General features: G+C 40.3%; 2 protein-coding genes across 2 annotated transcripts; one reads left to right on the top strand and one right to left on the bottom strand.

Annotated features, from left to right (window-relative positions):
• Positions 1 to 3,623: 3,623 nt before the first annotated feature.
• Positions 3,624 to 15,364, bottom strand: LOC137283841 (transmembrane protein 134-like). The gene is made up of 7 exons (XM_067815525.1): positions 15,142 to 15,364; positions 13,777 to 13,829; positions 11,385 to 11,483; positions 9,986 to 10,062; positions 9,139 to 9,183; positions 7,209 to 7,262; positions 3,624 to 6,217 (listed from the first exon to the last, which is right to left on the bottom strand). The coding sequence occupies exons 1-7, from the start codon at positions 15,325 to 15,327 to the stop codon at positions 6,138 to 6,140; spliced, it is 594 nt and encodes a 197-aa protein (XP_067671626.1). The 5' UTR covers positions 15,328 to 15,364; the 3' UTR covers positions 3,624 to 6,137.
• A 2,909-nt stretch (positions 15,365 to 18,273) lies between these two features.
• LOC137276792 (uncharacterized) lies at positions 18,274 to 21,242 on the top strand. Its single transcript, XM_067808438.1, has 4 exons — positions 18,274 to 18,281; positions 19,548 to 19,883; positions 20,129 to 20,579; positions 20,928 to 21,242. Exons 1-4 carry the CDS (start codon positions 18,274 to 18,276, stop codon positions 21,240 to 21,242), a joined length of 1,110 nt encoding a protein of 369 aa, XP_067664539.1.

Consider the following 21,242-nt stretch of genomic DNA (forward strand, 5'->3'; position numbering starts at 1 on the left):
AGCAACCATACGTCATCCATATTTTCTTGTGTGTTATCCCTCTGCAACATCAACCAACGTTAAAGTAACCAGTGTGAAAACATTTAATATATGTGAGTGAGTGAGTTTAGTTTTAGACTATTTTTAGCAATATTCCAGTAATATCACGATAGGGCACACCAGATATGGGCTCCACACATAATATCCCAGTGGGGAATCAAACCTGGTTCTTTGGTGGAAGGGAAGACCATGGTTTATTCTTAATGATGACATACTGGGGTCTTGCTACATGTTTATTGTTGGGTAGAATTGTAGATCAACAGAAACTTGAATGACTTCAGAATCACAACTTAAGCCAATGATGACCAGAAGCATAGGGTGAAGCATGAAAGGTGTAGATCTTAATGAGCATAAGTGAAGATCATAGTGAGCACGGGACAGGATCTTCGTGAAATGTAAATCATAGGGAAGTGTAAAGATAGACCTTGGTGAATGGTAAGCATAGATTTTAGTGAAGTGTAAGCATAGGTCTAAGTGGAGATTAAGTGTAGTTCTTTATGATGTGTAAATCACAGAGAACTGTAAGCATAGGTCTAAATGGAGATTAAGTGTTGTTAGCTATATAAGTGTAGACCTAAGAATGTCTTTAACAGCAACAGAGCAGGACTTAAGAAACATTTCTGGAGCCCGCCTTTAAACAGATAAAACATTGCTCTCTTCATCTACAGAATAAACATATTTGCAGAGAGAAACCTGATATAACAGGTACAAACAGTAACCATGGAGGGAGTGAGTTCAGTCTCACAGCGCTTTCAGCAATATTCCAGAAATATCACAGCAGGGGAACACCAGAAATGGGCTTCACTCACTGTGCCCATGTGGGGAATCAAACCCAGGTTTTCAGCATCATGAGCAGAGGCTTTAACCCACAGGCTACAATATTGATCCATGGAAACAGCACTGGGACTAGGGACTTCTATCAACAGCATTCTGTGCTTATACTTGATTATCCAGGGTAACATTCCTCAATGCTGTTTTGAAAACTACCCAGGATCATTTTCCTACCATGGCTATCAGAGCAGTTTGAAAGATGAAAGACTGAAGATAGATGTCCAATCATCTCGACTGATCTTGTGTATCTTACTTACACAAAACCTCCTCACTAGTCAGTCTCACAGTCCCTGAACCACATTATTTTCCCAAATATATAGACAATTTACTATGAGACAGCCATTTTTTAATATGCCACACTCGTATTTTGATTGGGTATTGATTTCCAAAACATATGGACAATTCACCAAGAGGCAGCCATTTTGAATCTGCAATACTCATATTTTCAGTAGGTGTTGATTTCCAAAATATATGGACAATACCCCAAGAGACAGCCATTTTGAATATGCCACACTTGTATTTTGATTGGGTGTTGATTTCCAAAACATATGGACAATTGGCCAAGTGGTAGCTATTTTGATTCTGCCATACTCGTATTTTGATTTCCAAAATATACGGACAGTTTGAAGGTTTTCATTTGTTTTGCTCAAAATATATTAACAGGGTTGGAAGTTGAGCATGTCAAAGGACCCCTTCAAGCAAGCTGATGACATTCAAAAATTTTAAATGACCTGGAAGTGATAGTTCGCTGGGGTTCGCAATGTTAGATACATTTTGTGAGAGAGGTATCAAGTCAGTGAGTGATTTTTAGCAACAATAACATGGAATTTGACACCAGGAACAGGCTTCACACACTGTTCAAATTATATGGATCAAACCCAGGTCTTCAGCGTAATGAGTGAACGCTTTAACCACCAGGCTACCCTACTGCTCCTACAGCAACATAAACCAAGAGCAATTGAAGTTTTATGACTGTGCAAAATAAATGAAATGGCAATTTTGGGTTGTGTCTCGTGAGTTGCTACATATACATCAACAAAATAAGACACGGAATGATTGCAAAACAGAAATCAACACAAAGTTTCAAAAGCCAAGCTGGCCAGTCGTCTGAAACATTTTCTAATCCAGGTAAACCTACCATTCATGTATATTTTGATTTTGTTTAAAAATGATTTTTTGATCTATAAATTGTATACCACTTTTGCCCAATAGAAACATTACTAGACACAGTCTACAGGACTAGCGGTTTGATTAGGTAATGTTGCAATATAAATCAAGCAGGATACATAAAGGTTAAATACATAATCTCACGTTTTTTGTGAGTGGTTTGTGCAATATTCATAACAGAGAAGAATAACTATAATCATAATAACAATCAGTGAAAAGAATGATGGATAAAACAGAATGCATCCATAACCAAGCAACATGTCAAGCAGGTCAAGCAGCACATGAAGTGACCAAAAGCACTCACACAAAGTGGCTGCAGTGTTCCACTTCTTCCTTGGCTTTAGAGGTCACTGTTGTGATTGTTACATTTTGAATTGGTGATTTTGAGGCACTAGTGGAGGTAATATCTGTGAAAATTACTTTTTATGAAGGTGTGCTTTTGTCGTTTGTAGGAACAGTCAAAATGTGATAAAAGACGTTCACAAAGTTATCTCCCTTACTCCTGTGGTGTCTGTTGTCCACAAGAGATGGATCTTGACTCATAATCAACATAGTGGTCTAAACATGCTACAAATATTTCAAAGATCACCTAAATGGAAAAAGAGGTGACATCTTTGTAAGATCAAGTGCGCCCATACAAATCTTCGGCATCACAATTAATAGAAGCCACTCAGCAAAAGCGATTATCCATCCCTCTGTTGAGCTGAATCCTTACACTGCAGCCATCTTGTGAAATCCTGATGGCCCTAAACTATATAAACAAAGTAAGATCAATATTCTTCACCTCATATGGCTATTTGTCAAATTCAACAAAATGAAAAATAAACATAAAAATCAGAGCATGTGTCATTCCTTCAGCTCTCACAATTTTTTCATGTCAGTAAGATACAAGTACAAGTTTACAACTGTAGAGTATATCTGAAACACAATATACAAGAGCGGTTAGTATCAATTTAAACATCTTACAATGTAATATTAAGAAAGAAATGTTCCACTTTTTGTTCTATTTAGAACACATTTCTAATCTCAGATTCAAATGATAAACGAAACAATCACATGAAAATAATATATTAGTGAATGCTACAAACAATAAGTTGTGATAATAATGAACTAGTCAAATAAAAAATAGGTCATTCAAAAGTCTTAGGTCATCATTGCAACAATGGTGTGTTTATGATCAGCAGTGATGCAACTAAACTGAAATAGAAATGTACTGAAACAACACCTCCGGAAATAATTCAACATTATTCATTGTTTTTAAGTGGACACAAAATATCAAAAGAACTACACTCGACAAAATAAGTTCCGCATTTTGGTACAGTGGAAGCTGTCTAAACCGGCAGTCATTGGGACTGAAGAAGAGTATGGTTTAGACAATGTGCTGGATTTAGAGCTGATGATAAATGTACAAGCCAATGGTGTCACTGAGACTTTATGCCGGTGTTGACAACTTGCCAGACTGGACAGCTGCCAGTTTTGACAGCTTCCATTATATTTTTATGACTGATACTTTATCAGTATGGCAATCAATAAATAAGTCATTATTCATAATTTACATATATCCCTAAATATTCACGGCCAGTATATTTTCTTTCTTTTCTTTTTATGCCAGCTATGTCCCGAGATTGCAGTGGTAACAAGATTGGTTTAGTGAATAGTGCACACAGAGCAATGTTATTAACATGCTATTACAGATGATATTGAGTTGTTATTATGGTTTTCAACCTTTAGCCTGCTGATTTAATTTCAGCATAAGGCGTTGTTAAGAGTGTGGGTGATTTCAAACAGTCGGGGTTCACTAAATAAGGGACAACAGAAAACATATTCGGCTTATTACGACTAGATAGAAAAGTAAACATTATTATAAAAAAAAAATATCTAGATAATTTCAAATGTACAGAGGTTAATTACAATGCAAATATAAATAATGATAATTTTCCTGAATTTACCCCAATCACTTGATTGACAGTTGAATTATTATAAGGAACCAAATAAAACGATAAATTTGCACAATCTGACTTCAATACATAGCTTAAATAATATGTAACTCCACCTTGCTGAATAATTATTGTAAGCATTAGAAGAGGATGTCATTATACTTCCCTACTGTCAAATGGGTTCCACAGTAGCACTGAGAGGATTAAACAAATATATGTAACAAAAGCAACAAAAAAGTTTCAATTCTTGAATCTCACAGTGGCTAGGGTCAATACTGAGCAGACACAATATTAGACCTGACAGAAAGTATTGCTGCAGATTGTAAAAAAACACAAGTGACATTTCAGCTCCCTGGTGAGCATACAACCCATGGAAAATAACTCAAACATCAGATTTTGTGAGTGAGTGAATAAGTATGGCTCTACATGGCTTTTAGCAATATTCCTGCAACATCATGGTAGGGGACACAAGAAATGGGCTTCACATATTGTTTCTGTGTGGGGAATAGAACAGGGCCTTTGGTGTGATGAGCCAACGCTTTAACCACTAGACTAACTCGCCTCCTCTCAGACTTTTAAAATACTGATGCCCAAAGTTTCACACACTTTTGGACAATGTCATGCATGCATTGGTCTTTTAAAAAACAAATGCATTTGAGACATCTAAAAGATTACATCTGTCTATCCATCGGATTTCAAATAATGTCCAAAGTTGACATAATCTTTGGGACCAGAAACTCACTCTTGACACAACAAATTCTTAAACTGATGTAGCTATGTGTTAAACATAATTACACAGCTTCTGTCACCAATAAAACAAACAACAACAAAAGTCAATGCCCCAAGTAAAATAAACAAGAATAAACAAAATGGAAGGAATGGAATGACAAACCTTCCACTGACAGCAGAAGTTGGTTGTTTTTTGGTTAACGCCACGATCATGATGCATGATCATCCAGTCCTGTTAGTCGCCTCTTATGACAAGCATCGGTTACTGAAGGCCTATTCTAACCAGATTCCTCTCAGGACTGACTGACAGTAAAATCAGCAGGGGAAGGAATAGAAAAACTTTGTTGGGTTAGATGTTAGTCAATCTCATTGACAAGTTCATGTTCACCATACTAAAAAGCTAGAAATGCACAAAGACCTTGCTGGGTTAAACCCCTGGTCATATAAATGGAATGATCAACTTGTTTTAAGCCCATGGCCTTAAATTTAACAAAACACTAGTTCAGGAAGGTGTCTTCAGTGACAAATAGCACTAACATACATGGCACAATTTGACCTCGTTTCACACTACGAGTGGTGTAAAAATACAGTCTGTGGTTTTCAATGTTTACAAGACACTCTGGAAAGTCTGTGATATGATGTAGATATGCTGTGATAATTTCAGCTTTATTATAGAGCAGCCTCATCAGAGCAAGGGGTGGAAGTATATATTTTCTGCCTTGAGTAAGTGAGCATGGTATAAAACCACTTTCAGCAATATCACAGTGCTGGACACCAGAAATGTGCCCCTTCTTTCTGGAGTTTTTTTTTTCATAATTCATTAAGTTTTCAATGTGAAATTCAGGGTCATGTTAAGACTCATGCATTTTTGTGCTTCTTAAATTGAACTCAATAAAAATATGTGAAACTATAAGCAATCTCAGGTCATGGAAACATATGTTCCCAGTAACTGTCATCCACATATATACAAATATATACAGAGATCTATGGTTATCACTGGTGCATGCTGGGAATGATAGCCTTGACCTTCACCTATCAGAACTTGCTAAATACTGAGTGAATGAAAATTAATTGAATAAATGAAGATCTAGTTAAAGACATTATGAATCTTAGCCAAAGATGCCTCAGATTTTGCTAATATATTACTAATTGACAATTTTGTGCATAATTTTGTCTTGGACAAGCAAACTCACATTAAATTATTCAAATTGGCAGTTTTAAACACATTTTTATCATTTGAAATTGGGTCGTGTCATTTGAAAACAAAATCTAGGGACAATCTCATCTGCAAAATAAATACAACATCAGAATTTGACAAGTTAACACTGGCATATCTGCCATGGTATTCGAAAGGCTGAAATCACCAATCAGCTACCCCATGTGGGGCTTGTGGACTGAACTTCATCCTCTGTGAGTCTTTGTAATCCATGCTGTCTACTTCAGGACTGGCAGGTTGTAAAAACTAAAGCCTGGACGGCCTTGGACAGCAAAGTATATGTACACCACATGGTACACTGAAACAGAACCAAGTGATATACTAAAACAGGACCATGTGATACACTGAAACAGGACCATGTGATACACTGAAACAGAACCACATGGTATAATGAAACATGACCATGTAGCACACTGAAACAGAACCATGTAATACACTGAAACAGAACAATGTTATACACTGAAACAGAACCAAGTGATATACTAAAACAGGACCGTGTGATACACTGAAACAGGACCGTGTGATACACTGAAACAGGACCATATGATACACTGAAACAGTACTAAGTGATACACTGAAACAGGACCATGCGGTGCACTGAAACAGAACCAAGTGATACACTGAAACAGAACCACATGGTATAATGAAACAGGACCATGTAGCACACTGAAACAGGACCATGTAATACACTGAAACAGAACAATATTATACACTGACACAGAACCACATGGTACACTGAAACAGGATCATGTGATACACTGAAACAGGACCATGTGATACACTGAAACAGAACCACATGGTACACTGAAACAGGATCATGTGATACACTGAAACAGGACCATGTGATACACTGAAACAGAACCACATGGTACACTGAAACAGAACCATGTGATACACTGAAACAGAACCATGTGATACACTGAAACAGAACTATGTGATACACTAAATCAGGACCATGTGATGTGATACACTGAAACAGGACCATGTGATACACTGAAACAGGACCATGTGATACACTGAACCAGGATACAGAATGATGCAATGGCGGGCTCTGTGGGAGATTGATACTTTTGGTGGTGATGGGATCAGATGAAGATGGTGGTGGTGCTGCTGATGTGGTGGAGGTGTGATAAAGTTGACAAGCAAATGTCACAATGATTACAAAGCCACAGGGGCTTCTTGTAATGGCAAAACTGATGATGATGATGATGATGATGATGACAATATTTTAAGTTTTATGGTCACACTAATAATAATTATAATATTATTTCACAAAATTCCATACTCACCACCAGGTATAAAACATAGCAGGCCAATGATGAAAAATACCAAACAGTGAAGACCTGGAAAAGAAAACATAACATGACCCGGAGCAACTGGGCTTGGATTTTATAGTTTTAGGGTCCTAAATATTCATTTAGGGATACAATGGTCTGGGTAGGGCAACACCATGTACTAAGTGCATGCTTCTTTCACCTGTAACTAAACCTAGTCAGACCAGACAAACGAATAACATGAAACGAGGCACGAGTAAGGCCATTGTTATGTGAGTTATTTAATCTACAAAAACAATAACCATGACTGAATTGAGTTTAAAGCCATTTGAACAGTTTCCAATTTCATCATGGCACGTCAGCTTAATATGGGAAGATAATCCGAAGTGATGCAGGCATTAGGTGTCACTTTCCTGAAACCCACATGCTAGTGTTGAGAAAACCAAAAACACCATAAGGGTAAAGGAATCTTTCCAACTGTGCAGAAAAACACAGAGAGGCCCACATTAGTTGTGGAAATAGCAATATAAACATGATACATCGCTACTGAAACAGTAAAAACGGCTACTTTACATTGCTAAAACTGGAGTAAAAACGAAACATCTGTTACATAGATTTGGACATGGACGAGAAAGTTTCAACCACATGTTGTAATTTTCAAGTATGAACAAGAGTTACATTCCTGTTTTAAAGTATTTCCGTTGTGTTACGTTTCTTATCATCATGCTTGTTTGCACACTTGTTCAGTTTACTTTCTCCTTGTATGAAATTATTGACAGCAATTAGTTCAACATATCCAATACATTGTCCATGCAAGGTGACACATAGCTGCTCAGAAATCTGACAGAAGCACAGATTGTAATGAGCAAGCGCAGTAGAGGTCAAAGTTTGCTGATGTAAAAATGTTGCAGTTTCATTGTCTTTCATTGCCATTTCTACTGGTTCATTAGTGAGGCAATATGTTTATCTTGCTATTTCCATGACTAGTGTGGGTTTTTCTGCTTTTTTCTGCACAGTGGGAAAGTTTCCTTTGGTAGGCCTGACCACAGGCAAACTGTAGCGCAAATAGGTTGCGTGCATAGAGAAAATTACCAGTCTTCATACATGCGTACTTTCCTCGCTTCGGTTGGGAAAATATTTTTCAGGTTGATATAAAATTTCGAATCCATCAAAGGTATAGACCCATTTCTTCACTGGATTGTGCTCTCACATTTCCAACTCCATTCTGAACAATTACTCTCGTGAAATATTTTTTATTTAACATTTTGCGCGCAACTCCTGGTATATCAGATCGTTATTTGCCTCCATTCCCCTTTCCAGCTTCCGGCTCAACGGTGTGAAGGAACAGGAGGGTATTATTCCATATGGAATACTTACAGTTACCTCCCCTCCTTTATTCGCCCATTACTCCAGAAAATTCTAACAATAGCGACAACAGATAAGACAAATAAACACCAGCAGGTTCATGATAAAATTAGGCAATATGGTAATTCTTTTTAATTTCTGCTTATTCTTGTACGTCACTCCGTTCAACCGGAAGGTGGCAGGGATAATGGAGGTGAAGAACGTTTTAAATACGAGTGGCGCTTGAAATGTTGAATAAAACATATGTCAAAGAGTAATTGCTAAGCATCAGGCAGGAAATCTGAGAGCACAACCAAGTGAGGAAATGGGAGTGTACCTTTGATGGTGGCGATATTTTACTTTGGTATGAAGCGAGAGAAGTATGTTGCCAACCTTTCCTCGCTTCATTCGCATGATAGAAGACTTGTCACAATCTAAATGCTGCGCAACCCAATGTGCGCTACAGTGTGCCTGTATCCTGACAAAGCAGGAATGGACGCCACAAGCATGGCTGCCAAGGGAGGCAACTCTGGAACACAAATTATAGCACCTAGGGGAGGACCCTGAAGTCCAGTGACAGATAAAACACATTATTACTCACCTCTTTGCGGTGATGCTAAAATTCCAATGCCAACAAAGAACAATACTGAAAAAGAGAGGTTTAATGCGATACAATGCATTCATTGTCAGACTGTCATGCATCTTAATTTCAAACAACATAAATGGCTTAATTAGTGTATAAGTTAAAGTTAAATATGACTTTTCCAGGCAGCAATGTGCAGAGACATTTGGTTAATCCTATTCCAACAAGCCACTTTAAGATATGACGGAGTGGCTGATGATTTGTCTATGGAGGAGTGTGTACAATGTGAATGACACTCCCCTTAAAATGTATGTACAAAAAACACACTTTATATGTACAAATCTGATGACTCTTCTACCTCCCCAGAATAAATTGGGGAACCTCTACTCCACACTCCCCTCTCTTAAAATAATCATTCACTCATTCTCACTCTCTCACACACATCCCATCCCAGCCACACACACACATACACGCACACACACACACAAAAAAAAAAAATAAATAAAAAAAATAAAAAAATAAAAATTCTGAGTGGTCCCAGACCTGAGCATACATCTTTAAACATATTTAATTTTAAACAGTTATTTTCAGAATTGTCACAGCCAGTGACACCTAGAATTGCATGGATTTGACAATAGCAGTAGTGGCGGTGGTCCAAAATTTGTTGAGTCTAGACCAGACAATCCAGTGATCAACAGCATGAGCATCAATTACTGATTACTGAAGGACAGTTTTCTAGCCCAGACCTTCACAGGTTGAGTGAAGTTGATGAATCTTAGGACATGGAAATTGTCTATTGTGAAAAAGGATTCTTTATCCATTGTTTAAGCAAGACTGTAAACATCAGTATCGGTCAAATCCTCACCTAAACCAATTGTAGTAAGAACGAATGAACCCAATACCACTCTCCAGTTCTCTCGGACTTTTGGGTGTCTCAGCCAACTGAAAGAGAGCAGTACACCTTCAAGCACAAAAATGTTATCAATGCAGGTTAGAACGGTTACATTGTCTGCTTAAAGTTTATCAAACATGGGAGACATTATGACCACGTAATCTCCATGTTGAACAGGTCTCTAAAATGTCATAGAATCAACCATTCCCTTAGTTGGAGTTGACAAATTCAGACATACCAAAGGGAAGTAACTCTATACCATTTCTTACAGGTTATTACAGCAGGTTTGTTTGTTGTTTAATGACTCACTCAGCAATGATTGAGCTATATGGTAGCAGTTTGTAAGTAATTGAGTCTGATATAACACTCCAATAATTGACATCAACCAAGACAGCTAGCCTAACCATCTCAATCCTGTTATCCATCTCTTAAAACAAGCATGGTTTGCTATGACAATTCTAACCCATTTCTGGACAATGATTGTCACCTTAACATGTGAGGATGTCATATAAACGGAAAACTGCTGAGCGCAGCATTAAACATCAAACAAGCCTTGTCGCTAAGGTGACTTAATCCTCCGACATAATCAAATCAAACTGAAAGTGAAGGTCTTAGTTTAAGATGAAGTAAAATGTCAACAAAAACATTACACTCTCTTGATATCTTGCACTGTAGTTGTTCAAATACAAAAATATTTTGAAGAGTCACTTAGACCTTGACAAATGTATGAAACTACTAAAAACACAGTCTCAGTGACCTTGAAAATTAACCAAAATCAACTGGGCCCTGCACCTTCCCTAGATAAAGCTTGGGGTAGAATATGAAGTAAATTCAATGAACGGTTCTTGAGACATCTCACTGACAAGTTTAACATTCAGCTAACATTCTGAAACCTTCAAAGTATCATCATGACCTTGAAAATTAACTGAAGGTCTCTGAAATCAACTGGGCCCTGTACCTTCCCTAGATAAAGCTTGGTGTTGAATATGTAGAAAATCCAGTGAATGGTTCTTGAGATATCTCAAATTCTAAAATGATTACCACGTTGAAATCCACATCAACAGATCCCTATGTAAGGGACACAACTCTACATAACAAACAACATCAATTCAACAAATAGATTACTACTGCCTCTATGATTATTGCTTGTTGTTTAATGCCACGCTCAGCAGGATTCCAGCTATATGGCAGCAGTCTGTTAGTACTCAAGTCTGGACAAGACAATCCAGTGATCAACATCATGAGCAATACTCTACACTGGGATATGATGACAAGTGTCAACCAAGTCCTCCACTGCTTCAAAAATAAGTTCTTCACTGGAAACAATATAGGGTGTATGTTATTCCAAATAACCATGGTAACATAACAGTACCTGTCACTGTCTGAGAATGACCGAGTGGACACAATGGTTTCACTTGACCATGTGGACAGAGAATGGGTGGACACACCCCCAGGCAAGAGTTCTCCAGGTCTGAAATGTACAGCATGTTATTGATTACTCATGACCATGATGATCAAATAGAACACACAAAACTATCACTAATCATATAAATTCAAAGTAGGTTTCCAAGAGTGTTGAATATTTTTCTTCCTTTCTTAGATATATCACCACTATGTTTTGCAATTTTCTGTATACTTGTATATTCAATTAAAAATATTTTACAATTTTTACAATATTTTACAATTTTTGTCAGGATGATGTCAAATCTACCCAGAATTTCATTCCAAAATGATGTTTCGCTTCAACAGGATATGGAAGACAGGGCCTAGGGGATGGTTAGATTGAAAATTTGTTATTCCTGTAAGAGTTCCTCAAACTAACAACCATGAGACCATTCAAAAAGAAATGAAACGTTGTTTGTCACTGATAGTTTAAAGCCTGTGAAGTGCCATGACCTACTTACACAGCCTATATTTACTTCAGTATTTAGATAATTAGATCTACAGGCACTGTCAGCATCATTCACTATCAAACACTTTGCACTGATGACATTGGAAAACATATCTGCCTGTATCACTATCAGGCTGCAGTGCAACATATTGCAATTCAATTGGGGCAGGCTGAAAACACTGTTAATGAAAAAGTGTTGGTGATGGAAATTTTAATGGTTTTCGGTATGGAAATTGTGGCATTTATAATATTGTACACTAAGGTTTTCATTTACTCAAATGACATACAAAGGTACCGTGGTTGGTCTTTATTCATGTCTGCTTCAAAACTATGTTCCGAACAAAGTTTGTTGTTCATTCATGCATAAATATGTCACCACTCACGTGAAATATGTTAATTTCTTTCAGACTTTTTTGACTGGCGGTTTTGCTTAAAGTTGCATCCTGATATTTGTTGAGATAATTAGAGATTATCCCCCTTCCTTTTCCATAACGTGCCTCATATTATCTTGAGATGCCCATATCTGACTGAGGCCATCAGGGGATGATAAGGTGCAAGAGATGGAAAAGGGGGGGTCATAATATTTTTTATCACTTAATTCTAACCAAGCATGAATCTATCTTTAACTCAAAAAACATTATTCAATCAGTCTCTTATGAAGCAACACTAGCATACAATCATCTGCCATTTTCCTCAAAAATTTATCTGACATTATGTTTGTGTTACATAAAACCATATCGCACACGTAATTGAGGGGTCAAATATCAGTTATCGTCCCCACTCAGAGCAGGGAAGATATGGGTTATCTTGCCAGGTCCAGATATCAGGCAACGTATTACCCTACTAAATGATAAATATTGATATTTAGTAAACAATTATTGCTCTCTATGATCTATATTGACAGCTAGACTTAAATTCATGCATTTATTTGCAAACACACAGCCCTCTGAAGAACAAAAGAAAGTGAGAAGAAACTGTACATGTGATTAGATGTACATAATGTACATTATAAGTTGTTCACTAGTCCCTTGGGGCCCATGGGTTGATGTATCCTGAATGTTTGTTTATTAGTGAGTGAGTGAGTTTAGTTATGCGACACATAGCAATATTCCAGCTATACGGCGGCGGTCTGTAAATAATCAAGTCTGGACCAGAAAATACAGTGATCAACAATATGAGCATCGATCTGGGCAATTGAGAACTGATGACATGTGTCAACCAAGTCAGTGAGCCTATGCACCCGATCCCGTTAGTCGCCTCTTACGACATAGTTGCCTTTTATAACAAGCATGGGTTGCTGAAGGTTTACTCTACCCCAGATCTTCAGGGGTCTGTTTGTTTATGCTCAGGGAACAAATGCAAATGGTACATCAAGCAATAAACCCCGAGGGACCAGTGACCAGCGTAGTTATTTATAACAGCGATGTAATTTATGGTAAAATTGTTATGGCTGGCACCAACAAGATAATGTGCTTAATGGTACAGGTGTATGTGATGAATGTAAATGAGAAATATCACCAGTAATGAACCCAAGTTCAAACAAGCCGTAGGTGATTGAACATGATGAGCTGAGCTACTGATGTCACCTAACAACGGACTAGATAATGGCCTGTCATCAAGCATTTTGTGGTCATTATCAAGTTACAGTGGCCCAGTCATTTCTGATAATGTGCGGGCATTTTAATCATAATTCCGTCCATTTTAGCTATGAAAATACTTAATTCTGGATCAGACAATACAGTGCTCAACAGTATGAACATTGATCTATGCAAATAACATGTGTCAACCATGTCAGAGAGTCTGATCACCTGATTCCGTTAGAAAGTAACAAGTAATTTCTAATTATGGTCAGGCTGATCTGAAAATGATTTACCTGAAAGACTTTTTCTCTGTACTTCTTATAAGTGGATTTTGTTGTGAACGAAACTGAAAAGAAAAGTTTTACACTAGCATAAAAACATTGATTAGTTAGGCCTGTCTACATGGTATTGTGAGTGAGTGAGTGAGTTTAGTTTTACGCCGCACTCAGCAATATTTCAGTTATATGGCGGTGGGCTGTAAATAATCGAGTCTGGACCAGACAATACAGTGATCAACAGCATGAGCATCAATCTGCGCAATTGGGAGCCGATGACGTGTCAACCAACTCAGCGAGCCTGACCACCCGATCCCATTAGTCACCTCTTATGACAAGCTGAGTTGCCTTTTATGGCAAGAATGGGTTGCTGAAGGCCTATTCTACCCAAGACCTTCATGGGTCAAGTGAGTGAGTGAGTGAGTGAGTGAGTGAGTGAGTGGGTGGGTGGGTGGGTGGGTGGGTGAGTGGAGTTTAATGACACCTTCAACAATATTTCAGTTGATTACATGCAGGCTGAAGATATCTACAACATATGAAAGAGTAAAGATATGGTGTAGAGTGAGTGCGTGGGATGGGTTTTATGTCGCTTTTCGCAATATTCCAATTTCCAGCAATATCATGGCTGAGGACAACATACATGGGCTGCACACACTGTACCTATGTGGGGAACTGAACTCAGATCTTTGGCATAAAGAGCGAATGCTTTAATCACTAATCTACCCCTCCATCTCCTATGGTGGTTATGGTGGTGTAGAGGCAAAACCAGAACTTGAAAAGACACCTCTCAAACATGAGGTGCAGATAAATCATGAGGGGATAAACATCGTTTCCATGATCATTTCACTTTCAAAGCAACCTGCATGCATGGGAGTGTGTCGGTGTGTGTGGGTGGGACAAATGACAGGCATAGGCTTTATTCTGAAAGCTCACCAACCATTTCTGATCGTAAAAGACAGTCAAGTGAAGCATTAATTTAGCTTACGGGATACCCATAACAGTACATCAAGTGACCAATAGGGCAAAAAGTATGGTTGCAACCATTCACACAAACTTCATGGTATGAATTCGTATTTTGATATAAACATAAATTTACATAAGACCTTAAAAACGACATTGGTTCCATTTCCGTAATTATCAGTACGGTAATTTTACCAGAAGATAAGCCCGGTTTGACCAGCTGTTGAGTTTGGAACACCACCACAGCTCCGATGAGATGTTAACTTGTTATCAGACTATATTCTGATAATTACGGTACAAAATAGTACAACACTAAATATCAAAACGGTGTTTTGTGGAAACTCATTCTAAAAATCATATTTCTGTTTTCTACGAATTCTCGTTTTGTGTAGGAATACCAGGTCCGTTTGAGGTGTGAGGTACCTGAAAATGTTGTAATGGAATTTCTGTGCCTTCTTCCTCTTTATTTTCTTCGTCTAAGTCTCGAATTTTGGCTCCTTGCAAAGGAGTTGAAACTCTCGTTGCGCCGTATAGCCTGACCTTATCCTCATCGTCCGAGTCGGCGGCCTCGCCCACATTCAACTTATCGTAGGGACTGCTAGCTGTCATTTTCTGCCATCATTCTTCCATCTTGTCAAAACTATCTAAGGGACATAACTCCCACTCACGATTCCTTTAAGATAAATCGCTAGAAAAAATAACACGTGCCAATGAACTGCCAAGAAACGACAAATTACTTTACCCTTTATTATTAAATGGAACATGTTGTAGATGTGTTTGAAAATATAGTTTGAAATCACGTGTCAGGTTGATAAATCAATCATCAAAAAGTGCGCGGACTCGAGTCAGAATATCGACAGTGGCAAGACATTTACTAATGTATTACGTTAAACTTATTAAAACAGCGTCATGGAGCAGCCATAACGGAGTAACAGTGTGGGTTTTTTTTTGTTTGTTGTGTTTCTTAAGGCCCCTCTTCCCTGTTTGGTTGGCTGGTATTTTTTCTAATGTTTCTTTTTATTTATTTTTTTAGGAGTTTTGCTGTTGTTAGTTCAGTTTTGGTTTGTCAATTAGTTTTTTTTCTCGTCATTTATTTATTTATTTATTTATTTATTTATTTATTTATTTGTTTGTTTATTTGTTGGTTGGTTCGTTCCTTACTTTCTTTCATTATTTATTTATTTCTTTCATTATTTATTTATTTATTTATTTATTTATTTATTTATTTATTTATTTATTTATTTATTTATTTATTTATTTATTTATTTATTTGGGCGTGGGGTGTTGGAAGTGTTAATTTGCGTTTCTGTATTCATTCAGAACGTCTCCGTTATTTCAGCTGCTACACATCACCAGTTAATAAATTTAATCAATGATCATCGTATTTAGTAATGCGGTATAAGAAAACAGTTTAGGTAGGAGTACGTGTTCTCAAGGGTCGTCTCACCCACGAAAACAGGAAACGAGGATTGCTGTTCCAGCTAAAACGGAACAGGACTGGGATCAATATGATCTCCGTAGAAGGCGCAGTACATGAAGTTGCGACAAGACCGCTCTCACCAACCACTGACACCAAAGTCACAGGAAATGGGGATTGTTATGCAGTCCATAACAAGTTATATATGTAATGTTTAATGCACCTAAAGTGCCGTTACTTGCATTGTATTGATGCAATATCCTGCGCTGAACGTAAAGAAACCGCCCCAAATCACTTAGTAACTGTGGAGAATCACAGTGAGTTGATTTGTTTTACGTAACTGAAAACCGTTGATTATGTCCATATAACCATCGCTCAATCCTGTTGTCCAAAACAGTTTGCGAACATAAATCTGTGGCTGAGTAATTCAAGCATCTATTCAATTAATGTTCAATTAAGAAATTGATATGAAACCACGAGACTCCTGCCATGTGTTTTTTCGCGTAGAAAAATAGTATTTCGATTTAATAAAACGAACAAAAGGTTTCTAAAATACCCACTGGCAGTTGTATGATATGGTCATTTACTTCCATTTGTAGAAGTTTTAATCCATGTGATTTTTCAAACAACAAAACAAAAACAAAACAAAACAAAACAAAAAAACCCAACCAACCAACCAAACAACAACAACAAAAACAGGTGGATTTTGTATTCTTTGAGTGGTGAAATTAAGCGCTAGCACAGTTCATTATTTGGGTGACGTACTGCTAATGGGTGACGTACTGCTACTGTTCATGTGAAGAAGTCGATGTCACAGCAGTGGACTCAGTTATCGCGAGGTTGTGAGGTTCCCTCGTAGTTAAAGCGTTCTCATGTCAGGCCGAAGACCCGGGTTCGATTCCCTTCATGCACAAAATGTGCGAAGTCTATGATAATAACACCAGAAATGGACTCAAGCGTTGGGTATCGAACCCGGGCGTTTAACGCGTCGAGCGAATGCTTGTACCTGTATGCCACCCTAATTGTGATCATGGTGACAATCTTATTTCAGCAACATTCAGCAACATTCCAGCAATATCACGACGGGGAGACCAGAAATGGGCTTCATACATTATATCCAACTAGGGAATCGAACACGGGTCTTCGACGAGCGGCCGCTTTGCCATCTAGACTACCCACTGCCTCTTACTGGATAGAGAACAAACAGAGATATTCAAAGCCGAAGCAGACAACAATGAGCAGGATATGTTATTAGGGAAGTGTAAAGAGTATAGCAGGAAGGACGTCAACGGATACCACCGCCAGCTCCACCTCCATCGCTACCGCCGTCGGAAACGTAGATAACGAGATTAATGTATTCTGTCTCCGCACAAAATGCTTTCACAAAGCAACCTTTGTAAAGGTTTACCTTTATTTAACATTGCACTAAGGTTATCTTAGTGACTTACGATCACAGTGCTTTGTGAAAGGAGGTCATGGTCACATGTCAGTTGAAGCTAATCAAATTTGGTCACGGAGTGTCCTTGGTAGGTGACCATGTTTGGCGGCATGACTCATGACTGTTTCTGAGATCTCAGTCTCACCTTAGGCAAATTAATATCTTTCAAAATGCTCCTGTTCACCCAGCGGTGAATGGGTACCCGGTGGGACAGGTCAAATGACAATCTTATAACGCCTATCAGCTCGTGTTATCCCTGCGGTTAGAGCATGTCCCTGCTTCCATTATAATATGGCCGCATTATTTTGTTTTCTTGACTCAAGATCAACAACAGACATCAGGCATCATTCTGTTTTAAATATTTTAGTTACTGTATAAGTGAGTCTAGGTTTACGCCGCTTTTAGCACATATTCCAGCTAGACGACGGCCGTAGACACCCGAAACAGGCTTCCCACATTGTACCCAGGTAGGCTGTTAGCTGAAAGAGCGAGGGCTGTAACCACTAGCCTAACCCACCGCTCCTAAATATTTGAGTCTGGACGAGGCATTATAGTGGTTGGGGCGGTTTCGATTCCCCACACGCGAAGCTCATTTCTAGTGTTCTCCGCCCTGATATTGCTGGACTATTGTTGAAAAAAAGTGCGTGAAACCATACTCACTCACTCATGTCAGTGGTTGGTATTTCAGCAATGAACTACAATGTCGAAGTACGAAACAACCACGGAAACACTCACGCATACACATACACACACACACACACACACACACACACACACACACACACACACACATCAGCAATATCTATCTTCATATCAATTCGTTATAAACGTCGTAGCTTACTGTATCTGTTGAAGCCCAGTTTAGCTGTTTGTTTCCTCCTTCAGCATTGTCAGCTAGGTTTTTGTCGGGGAATCCCCTTTCGTGAGAAAGAGGTGGAGCGCGGAAAGCGACAGGGTCAACTCTGGACCAGTGATAGATCCAGCGTCTCGGGCTCGTCGACTACACATAAAATACATTTTCTTCATTGTAGGAAACCGGAACTGCGTGCACTCAGGCGTTGAGAATGTTCGGGTGGGTCAGTTGTGACATCAAAAAAGTTTTATCAGAAAATGTTATAGTTGATATTTTCCTGCTTGTCTTCGGTCTTCATCATCGTCGTCATCATCACCATCAACAACAGCAGTAGCAGTAGCTGCGCCATTACGATCCTTTCACACATCAACACTACTACAGAAGCCCATGTGGCCGTGTAATCGTTGTGACATTCGCTCGTCACACATAGCCACAGGGTCTTTTTGTAACGCCAAAACTGTCGCCAAGGTGGCATAGCGTTAAAATCCCGTTTGAGGCAGTACATACATTGATATCAGTTTTTGCGTTACAAGCCCCTGTCTACATGGAACTAATGTGTGAAGTCTATTTCTGAGGACCCTAGCATTGAATAGGGACGTTGCTATAGCGGCATAACATATTCTTTCACAACACAAAAACACACCATCACCCATTATTCAGTCTGTTACTCAACATTATTATGTCATTATTTCATGCCACTGCAATGCTAGAGTAAATACGCCATTGTTTAATATTAACACCTGGGCCTACATTTTCGAAGCGATAAGACAGTCTTATAGGGCAATGTTAATGTATGGCACATACGACTGTCTTAGCGCTAAGAGATTCGGAAATCTAGGTCCTAACGCGCCCAGAAGGCATCGTCATCATCATCTGCTCAACTGACACATCTCCGCTACTCTCCGCTCCTCTCCTCTCCACTTCGCTCCTCTCCGCCCCAGTCCTCTCCACTCCATTTCACACCATTCAGTCCCTCTTCTCTCTAGTCCTCTCCACTCCACTTCACACCACTCAGCTCCTCTCCTCCCTAGTCCTCTCCACTCCACTTCACACCACTCAGTCCCTCTTCTCCCTAGTCCTCTCCACTCAACTTCACACCACTCAGCTCCTCTCCTCCCCAGTGCTCTCCGCTCCAGTTCGCACTCCACTCAGCTCCTCTCCTCCCCAGTCCTCTCCACTCCACTTCGCTCCACTCAGCTCCTCTCCTCCCCAGGCCTCTCCACTCCATTTCACACCATTCAGTCCCTCTTCTCCCTAGTCCTCTCCGCTCCACTTCGCTCCACTCAGCTCCTCTCCTCCCCAGGCCTCTCTACTCCATTTCACACCATTCAGTCCCTCTTCTCCCTAGTCCTCTCCGCTCCACTTCGGTCCACTCAGCTCCACTCCTCCCCAGTCCTCTCCACTCCACTTCGCTCCACTCAGCTCCACTCCTCCCCAGTCCTCTCCACTCCACTTCGGTCCACTCAGCTCCACTCCTCGATAGTCCTCTCCGCTCCACTTTGCACTCCACTTAGCTCCTCTCCTCCCCAGTCCTCTCCACTCCACTTCGCTCCGCTCAGCTCCTCTCCTCGATAGTCCTCTCAGCTCCACTTCGCACTCCACTCAGCTCCTCTCCTCCCTAGTCCTCTCCGGTCCACTCAGCTTGTCTCCTCCCTAGTCCTCTCCACTCAGCTTAGCTCCTCTCAGCTCCTCTCCTCCCTAGTTCTCTCCGCTCTACTCCTCCCCAGTCCTCTCCACTCCACTTCGCTCCACTCAGCTCCTCTCCTCCCCAGTCCTCTCCGCTCCACTCAGCAGTCTCCTCCCCAGTCCTCTCCGCTCCACTTCGCACTCCACTTAGCTCCTCTCCTCCCCAGTCCTCTCCACTCCACTTCGCTCCGCTCAGCTCCTCTCCTCGATTGTCCTCTCAGCTCCACTTCGCACTCCACTCAGCTCCTCTCCTCCCTAGTCCTCTCCGGTCCACTCAGCTTGTCTCCTCCCTAGTCCTCTCCACTCAACTTAGCTCCTCTCAGCTCCTCTCCTCCCTAGTTCTCTCCGCTCTACTCCTCCCCAGTCCTCTCCGCTCCACTCAGCTCCTCTCCTCCCCAGTCCTCTCCGCTCCACTCAGCTCCTCTCCTCCCCAGTCCTCTCCGCTCCACTTCGCACTCCACTCAGCAGTCTCCTCCCCAGTCCTCTCCGCTCCACTCAGCTCCTCTCCTCCCTAGGCCTCTCCACTCCACTTCGCTCCACTCAGCTCCTCTCATCCCTAGTTCTCTCCGCTCTACTCCTCCCCAGTCCTCTTCACTCCACCTCACACCATTCAACTCCTCTTCTCCCCAGTCCTCTCCGCTCCACTTCACACCACTCAGCTCCTCTCCTCCCTAGTTCTCTCCGCTACACTCCTCCCTAGTCCTCTCCGCTACACTTCACACCATTCAGCTCCTCTTTTCCCCAGTCCTCTCCACTCCACTTCACACCACTCAGTTCCTCTCCTCCCTAGTTCTCTCCACTCCGCTCCTCCCTAGTCTTCTCCGCTCCACTTCACACCACTCAGCTCCTCTCCTCCCCAGTCCTCTCCGCTCCACTTCGCACCTCTCAGCTCCACTCCTCCCCAGTCCTCTCCACTCCACTTCGCTCCACTCCGCTCCTCCCTAGTCTTCTCCGCTCCACTTCACACCACTCAGCTCCTCTCCTCCCTAGTCCTCTCCACTCCACTTCGCACCTCTCAGCTCCTCTCCTCCCGTCCTCTCCTCTCCACTTCGCTCCACTCAGCTCCTCTCCTCCCCAGTCCGCTCCGCTCCATTTCACTCCGCTCCTCCCCGCTCCCCTCCAGCATGTAA

This window comes from Haliotis asinina, chromosome 1, assembly GCF_037392515.1.
Source record: "Haliotis asinina isolate JCU_RB_2024 chromosome 1, JCU_Hal_asi_v2, whole genome shotgun sequence".
In the NCBI taxonomy this organism is placed as follows: domain Eukaryota; kingdom Metazoa; phylum Mollusca; class Gastropoda; order Lepetellida; family Haliotidae; genus Haliotis; species Haliotis asinina.

Excerpts from the sequence above, each read along its gene's own strand:
- LOC137283841 (XM_067815525.1), bottom strand. The coding sequence starts at position 15,327 with ATGACAGCTAGCAGTCCCTACGATAAGTTGAATGTGGGCGAGGCCGCC. Across the intron at positions 11,484-13,776 it reads ACAGAGAAAAAGTCTTTCAG|ACCTGGAGAACTCTTGCCTG; the intron begins GTAAATCATTTT and ends TGTACATTTCAG. Across the intron at positions 10,063-11,384 it reads TCATTCTCAGACAGTGACAG|TTGGCTGAGACACCCAAAAG; the intron begins GTACTGTTATGT and ends GCTCTCTTTCAG.
- LOC137276792 (XM_067808438.1), top strand. Across the intron at positions 19,884-20,128 it reads GTCCTCTCCACTCCACTTCG|TTCTCTCCGCTCTACTCCTC; the intron begins GTCCACTCAGCT and ends TCTCCTCCCTAG. Across the intron at positions 20,580-20,927 it reads ACTTCGCACTCCACTCAGCA|TCTTCTCCGCTCCACTTCAC; the intron begins GTCTCCTCCCCA and ends GCTCCTCCCTAG.